At 47.9% G+C, this 8,112-nt stretch overlaps 1 protein-coding gene across 1 annotated transcript; it reads left to right on the top strand.

The window, feature by feature from the left end:
* Positions 1-4,771: 4,771 nt before the first annotated feature.
* Positions 4,772-6,317, top strand: LOC144785095 (QRFP-like peptide receptor). The gene has a single exon (XM_078664196.1). The coding sequence runs from the start codon at positions 4,772-4,774 to the stop codon at positions 6,110-6,112; it is 1,341 nt and encodes a 446-aa protein (XP_078520322.1). The 3' UTR covers positions 6,113-6,317.
* Positions 6,318-8,112: the final 1,795 nt, after the last annotated feature.

Below are 8,112 nucleotides of genomic sequence, written 5' to 3'. Positions count from 1 at the left end.
GCAAGTCCCAGCAGTCCTGAATGCATCGGCATCCGTGCAGACCCCAAAAGTCTTGCAGAGGGCTGTAGCTGAGCAGACCCAGCAGCTGTGCAGGCCACGCTACCACATACAGTGGCACAGGCTGAGGAGCCGTGCTGAACCCGGCATCAGCGAAGATACCAACAACAGAACAGAACCCCGCAGCTGTGCAGACCTCAACAGCCACGCGTCATCCACCAGCTGTGCAGACCACAGCAGCCACACTGACTCCAGCAGCTGTGCAGACCCAGGAGCCGCGCAGACACCTGCAGCCGAGCAGAATCCAGCAGCTGTGCAGATTCGGGAGCCGTGCTGAGCTGACCTAGCAGCAGGGCGGACCCGGGAGACGTGCAGACCACAGCAGCCACACTGACACCAGCAGCTGTGCAGACCCAGGAGCCGCGCAGAGCCAGCTGTGCAAACCATGGAGCCGTGCAGACACCTGCAGCCGTGCAGAACCCAGCAGCTGTGCAGGCCACAGCAGCCACACTGACACCAGCAGCTGTGCTGACCCCGGAGCCGTGCAGACGCCGGCATGTGGGCAGACCAAGGATAAGCGCAGACACCTGCAGCCGAGCAGACCCAACAGCTGCGCAGACTCGGGGGCCGTGCAGGCACTTGCAGCCCAGCAGATGCCAGTAGCTGTGCAAGCCTCTAGGGCGTGCAGACAAACTTAACTGAGCAAACCCCGACAGCAGCCGCACCGACAACCACAACTGTGCAGAACTAGGAACAGTGCTGAACCCCGCGGATTTGGGGACCCAAGAGCCCTGCATACCCAGGAGCCGTGCAGCCCGCCAGTCGGATACCCAGGTGAGCTCCTCTTGTTCCTTTCATGTCGTACCTTCTCCCGGGACTCGAGTGGCGCAAAGCGCTGTGCGCAGTTTAAAGGTGATGCAGGTTAGGTCGGGCGGAGCATGCATTAGTGAACCAGAGAGCACAGAGCTGGCCCGGAGCTGTCCGTTCAGCACCACTTCGGGCAGGACAGGCACGCTGTGCAGGCACAGTGTCAGCCAAAGAGGGCGCTTCGAGGCACGCGCTATCTCTATCGGTAATATTTAGCGAAGTCTTTTAATTTCACTGTACTTACTTCAGGACCCTACCTGCTCAGCAAGGAAAGGACTGTGCGCGCCACTTAGACAACCTGCACGGGCTGCGAGCACCACGTACACTGAAAAATACATACAAATATGAGATGCTGCCAACATCTGGGTTGGATTGGAATCAAAAATTGGCCCGGGCACACCAAAAATAGTGGCCCACATTTGCGTATTGCCTTTCTGCAAAACACTGCTTCAGCGAAGTTTTATGAAAAGAAAGGGGGTGGGGCATGTTTTATTAACTCCACTTAGAATTTAAAAAAATTCACAGATGAGTTCACACTGCTGAGCCACACATTAATTTAAGTGAGACAATTTCTGCTCATGCTACCTACCCCCCCTCCCATCCCGCTCAATCATCATACATTAATGGTCGCTCAATCAGCATACATTGATGGGCCGGCCCAGCGAGAGAAAGGGAGTGATACCTCCGCCCATCTGCCTCTAGAAAGGCCACCAGGCGCGGGCCGTGAAGGGAGTTACGGTGGGGCAGGGAGGCGGGGAGGGGGCGGGGCAGGGTGGAGAGGGCTAAAAACCGGCACCTGGATAATTACAGGTAAGTAAACAATTTGATTAATAAAACGAATTTCGTAGTGCGCACTGCATCGCATTTTGCAATGCAGTGCGCGCTACGAAATTCGTTTTATTAATCAAATTGTTTACTTACCTGTAATTATCCAGGTGCCGGTTTTTAGCCCTCTCCACCCTGCCCCGCCCCCTCCCCGCCTCCCTGCCCCACCGTAACTCCCTTCACGGCCCGCGCCTGAAGGCCACTTGTTACCCACTGGGCCGCTGTCAGCCCCCAGGTTGCCCAACAAAGCAGCCCACAGCTAGAACTCGGCTACCGGCCCTTCGGCCATTTCCCGAGTGCCCGCATTACCAATTTGTCCCTGGGCAGCATCATCCAAACTGCACCATAACAAAGGGAACTATTGTGCACACTGTTTATATCCGAGAAATAAAACCCAGAGAGATAGCTTAGTGGGTTAATACACTGGAACCTGCATGCGACCTGTTGGTTACTGATCTGATAGACTCAGCTCTTCGTCCTTCAGAAGTTTGATATGATGAGTTCTACACCTGTTTGGGTAACAACTAGGCCTGGGCGGAATACACGGAACTCCGCGAAGTGACTAAAAAACTCCACTGTGCTTTGCGGAGTTCCTCAAACGCTGGGGTGCATTTGGTCACGCTGGGTTTTTGTCCCGCACCTTAAAATCAGTGCGAACGACACCATGCACAGTGCAAGAGAGCGCTGCTTCTTTTCGGCCGCTCGAGACGATTTTCGTCTCAAGCAGCAGCTTTCTCAACGCGAACGGAAGATTTCTCAACTTGAGCGGTCATGATCATCTGCGACCAAATCCGACTGCCCGCGTTGAAAAATCTCACCGGGAGGTGGATTTTCCTCGCTCACCAACTTGACGTGAGTGTGAGTGAAAAAAACATTCCGCTATGGGAATTTGTTAAAACTCCACATGCTCTGCGGAGCGTGGAAAACTTCGCAAATGAAGCAAAGTTTGCCACCCAGGCCTAGTAATAACATAACGTGTATTTATATTGCGCACGTTCACCCAAGGGTATCTTGTCACTGAGTACCAGATGTTTATTGTTGCCTAACTCAATGGTACTCACTTTATTGACATCAGAAGGATGAAAGGCTGAGTGGACCCACTAGAATTAGAACCTGTGACAATGAGCGCAAACACAGGACCTTACAGTGGACTCATTAGTCCACTAAGCCACAGGCCCAGCCCTCCCAATTTTGTATTGGTTTAAAAAATATATTATTATTATTATTGTTGTTGTTATTATTATCAGTACTACTATTATTATTCTTAGTAGTATTCCCATTGTTATTAGTATTATTGTTAATAATAACAGTACTGCTCTTAATAATAAGTACACAACAATAACAGCAAAAATAACAAAAACAATGGTAGCACATATAATTATTATTGTAAATATGATCTTTGCTATTGTTGTGTTGTTATTATTATTATTATTATTACTATTACAACTCCATTTCCTATTGTTAATATCACAATTCCATCCCTCTGCTGTTGCAGTGCTGTACTGCAGAACACACAGGGCCAGATGCATCAAGCATCCATTTTGCGATTCCTTATTAGCGGAAAATAAGGAATCGCTAATAAGGAATAGCAAAATGTAATGCATCAAGAAATCACTACAAAAATAGCGATTTCTTAGGATTCCTTAATTGCGACTCGCAAATTGCAAGTCGCAATTAAGGAATACCTCCCCATTCATTCCTGTGGGCCTAGAGGCCCATAGGAATGAATGGGAAGACAATCTCAATTTGCAAATCGCAAGTAGCGATTCGCAAATTGAGATTGCGATTTCAAGGGTGCAGGGGTGTCCAAAGGACACCCTGTTGCACCCCTGAATTGATCTGTGCACATATGTTGCGCACACACGTGCCCTTAGGGCATGTGTGTGCGCAACATGAAACTTTGACAAATGCACTTTAGTGCATTTTTCAACGTTTTTGCAAATTACCATGAAGTTGTACTTCGTGGTAATTTGCGTGCCCTATTAGCGAATTCGCTATTTTTGAAACTTTCATGCATTGCATTTAAGGAATCTCAATTTGAGATTCCCTAAATGCAAACAATCGCAATTTAGCGAATTCTCTATTTGCGATTTTTGCATTTGGGATGATGCATCCCAAATGCAAAAATACCGGTCGCAAAGGGGCAGATTCTGAGAATCTGCCCCTTTGCGACCGGTTTTTAGCTTGATGCATCTGGCTGACAGTGTAAATCCAATAAACATACAAGGCCGCTTTGGTTTTGTATCGCAGACCTTTCGACAGACGCAAAGGTAGGACACAGGTCCCTTGTCTGCCAGGGTGCCGTAATCAGCCGTGCAACATTCCACGAGAGGTCAGTAGCAGACAGGGCACTGATCAGACCACATTAGCTGGGAGGTTATGTGTAATGATGAGGCTGTGATTGGACGCAAAGCCTGGAGTGATAAATCACCCTTCGCTCTGGCGCCTCAGGCATCCCACCGTAACCAGGCAAAGCTCACAAGCCCCGCTCGCGTCTAAGACGCTGACAGAGAGCCCGCCGCTGGGTTCAACTGGGTTAAGCAATGAGCTGTGCCTTCCAGGACAGGACTGGAAATGCAAACTGGGGGAGGCGGTGGTATTGCGTGAGGAAAACACTGCGGCTGCTTTTGTTACAGGGGGGCGATATTGCAGCTATGCCCCAAAACCAGCACCTGGTAACAACAAAAACAGCGCCCCAGGGGTCCAAAACCAGCCCCACCCTGGTGGCCCACCGGGGAAACACCTAGTGCCCACTACAGCCAGTCCTGCCCTGGTGCCTTCTCGGCTTGTAAGTCTCTGGTCAGCTTCCACCCTGGTGGCCCATCGGGGAAACACCCAGTGTCCGCTATGGTCCCTCCGGCCCTGGTGTCTTCTGGACTTCTAAGTCTCTAATTGGTGACGTGCCAGCAGCCAATTGCATCTTTTTGTCTTTTTTTTATGCAGTGACCCCCCAAGATGACGCAGCTTGCAGGACCAGTGAGGGCACTGCCCTATGTGGCCACCAGAGGGCAGCTGCAAGGACATCTGAAGCAGGAGCACCCACCCTTCTATAGTCTGCCTTATTTCTTGTAAAACAAAAACAATGAATACCTCTCTGGTTTTTCCACGGAGTAACTGGGACCTTCTGGAGCTGCTGAAAGGGGAGAACCTCAGCATGCAGGGGCTGGAGAATGGCACCCACGAACTGAGCCTCGAGGACCTGGAGAACATGCTGTTTGTGTTCGTCAAGGAGCCGGTGACCATCAGCCTGACTGCCATGTACATTGTGTCCTTCCTGGTGGGTATCGTGGGCAATGCCATGTCCATCAAAGTGCTCACCCGGAAGAGGAGCAGCAGGATGTCCAGCCTGAGTGCCACCCGGAGCTTGCTGATCAACTTGGCCATCTGCGACTTGATGGTGGTCTGCGTCTGCATGCCCATCACTGTGGGCAACCTCATCTACAAGGCCTGGGTGTATGGGGACTTCCTGTGCAGGGCGGTGCCTTTCATTCAGGCGGTGTCCGTTTCAGCCAGCGTTCTCAGCCTGACCGTCATCAGCGTCAACAGGTACTACAATGTACACAACCCGCTTAATGCCAGGTCATTCTTCACCCAGCGGAAAATATTCTGGACCATTGTGGTGGTGTGGGCGCTTTCCTCCAGCATCTGCATGCCACTTATCTTCATGAACAAGAGGGACGAGATAGGGGTGGTGGAGGGGCTGCCCCTGGTATTCCCAATCTGCAGAGAAATCTGGCCTCATGTCAGGCTGAAGCAGGCCTACAATTTCCTCCTTTTCTGCGCCCTCTACTGCTTGCCAGTCCTCTTCAACCTGATCATTTGCTTCTTGACTGTACGCAAGCTCTGGAGCTCGGCCGCCACCTTTAAGGACTGCGTCCCCAGCGGCCAATCACTGCCCGCATCCAGGTTAAAGGTCAGGAAGAAGATTGCCAAGATGGTGGTGTCACTGGTCTCCCTCTTTGCAGTCTCCTGGCTACCCGTGTACCTTCTGGATATCTGGATAGACTTTAACATCCCCCAGTCTTCTCAGGAGGAGGCCCCTTCCCCGTGGATCCTCCAGTTACGACCCTTCGCCCAATGGCTGGGACTGACAAACTCCAGCCTCAACCCCATCTGTTATTGCTTTGTGGGAGACCTCTACCGGTCAGCCAAACTCATGAAGAGCAGGTACCACAGTAGGATGATCTCTTTGTTCAGCTTCTCTTTCTCCGACGGATCCCCACCGCTGTCAATCTCCAAATTTTCTTCCTACACTAATTCGCGGAAGTCCAGTAAAGTGAAGGATCCACACTGTTCTTTGGTGGTCGGAGACAGATGTGACACAGAGGAATGTTACCTCCCACTGAGCAAATGTGAAACAACCACCACACCTGGAAAACAGACAGGTCTGACTATCCTCTCCACTGAGAAAAGCGATGTCTGACCCGGCATTCGTGCAAGACCCATCGATTAGTTTTCACAAAGAGACAATTTTATTTTGGTTATGTCTGGAAGTGATTCATTGACGATATATTGGAGATCAATTTGAGATCTCATTTCAAGACAGTCTAATAACCAGTGAATTGCATGTAATTTAATGACCCTGTCTCTCAAAGGTAACTTGAAGATAATGTAATTCCCTTTAGCATTTGCACTGATTTGGAGTTAATCTAATGTCCTCTTGGTTCAATACTGATTCAAAGACTATTTCATATCCCTGAGTCATTAATGGCTCAAGAGTTAATGTAAACCATCTTAATATCAGAACTTAAAGACAATATAATGCCCCCCCTTGAGTGGTTCACAGAAAAGGTAAAGTAAGTGAATGCCAACACTAACTCACAGACAATTTATTGTCTCTCACTATCAACACTTTAAAAAACTGAAAAAATGTAATCTGTATTTGCCCTGAACATAAAGAATGATATCCCTCTAAAGGTCAGTACTGAATTCCATCCAAAATATTTCCCCACTCTGTCAGTATGACCTACAATATAATGCAGGACTGCGTCAAAACTAAAGTTTAGCTAATATGATCTCCCTCATTGTCAGTACTGACTTTTAGATGACTTATAGTTTCTCTGTTTTTGAACTGTCCCGCAAAATATATAGTGCCTCAATGTCAGCTTGAGTGATAACCAAGATTCACTTAATGTCATTTACTAATCAGTTGTAGATAATGAACTGGCCTCAACATCACTTCTGATTCATAATGCCCTCTAATGCCAGTGCTGATTCATTATATAATAATACCTTACCTTCTGTACTATATAATGAATAATATAATACACAACAGTTAGTGGATCAGACAATATACTTCCCCTTGGTGTCAGTTATTGTTAGACAATAAAATGCCTTTCCGTGTTAGTACTGATTCATGGACAATGCAGTGTACCTTAGAGTCAGTACTTACTCAGTGACAGTACACTTCTCCTCAGTATGAATACTGATTCATGGGCAATGCATTGCACCTCAGTGTCAGTACTCATCCATGGATGATACACTGCACCTCAGTGTCAGTACTTATTGATGAATAATAGACCGCACCTAAGTGTCAGTACTCATTCATTGATGATACACTGCACCTCAGTGTCAGTACTTATTCATGAACAATAGACTACACCTAAGTGTCAGTACTCATCCATTGATGATACACAGCACCTCAGTGTCAGTACTTATTCAGTGGCAGTACAATTCTCAGTATGAATACTGATTCATAGGCAATGCATTGCACCTCAGTGTCAGTACTTATTCATGGATGATACACTGCACCTCAGTGTCAGTACTCATTCATGGATGCAGTTCTGTGCTAGTACTGATTCTTGGACAATACTCTGCAGCTCAGTATCAGTACTGATTCATGGACACTGCATTTCAGGACAAGTAACGATTCATGTACCATATGCCACACCTCAGTGTCAGTACTGATTTGTGGAAAACACACTGCACCACATTGTCATTACTGGTTCCCGGACAACACACACTGCATGTTAGTGTCAGGAATAAGTCATGGATACAATAGTGCTCTTCACTATCATTGCTGATTCAGGGAAAACACAATGCCCCAGTGTCAGTACTGGTCTTTAAAGATTAAAGGGCTCATCACTGTAAGTGCTGTTTCAAAAACAATAGATTGATCCTAAGAGTCACTACTGAACCACTGTTAAAATAATGCCTTCACTGCCAGTACTGAACCATAATCCCACCAAGCGCCAGTACTGATTCATATAAAGATACTGCCTTCGGAGTATAGTGTCCTATATTAGTATTACTAAACTATTCAATATCTAACTCTTTTTGGGTCTTGCCTAGGCAGTGCTTGCGCTGTCTCTTCGAGACATGCTGTATCAAGGATATGGGCTTGTAAAACTCCCATATTTTTTATTGGGTCCTGTTCTGTCCTTTAAAAATGCTGGCTTTTCATTGGTGCATACACTTAGTAGT

Source organism: Lissotriton helveticus, chromosome 10 (assembly GCF_964261635.1).
Source record: "Lissotriton helveticus chromosome 10, aLisHel1.1, whole genome shotgun sequence".
NCBI lineage: Eukaryota > Metazoa > Chordata > Amphibia > Caudata > Salamandridae > Lissotriton > Lissotriton helveticus.
The sequence above is the reverse complement of the archived record's forward strand: the minus strand, read 5'-3'. Positions and strand labels throughout refer to the sequence as shown.

What these genes read in the sequence shown, in the direction of transcription:
- LOC144785095 (XM_078664196.1), top strand. Translation starts at nt 4,772, where the DNA reads ATGAATACCTCTCTGGTTTTTCCACGGAGTAACTGGGACCTTCTGGAG.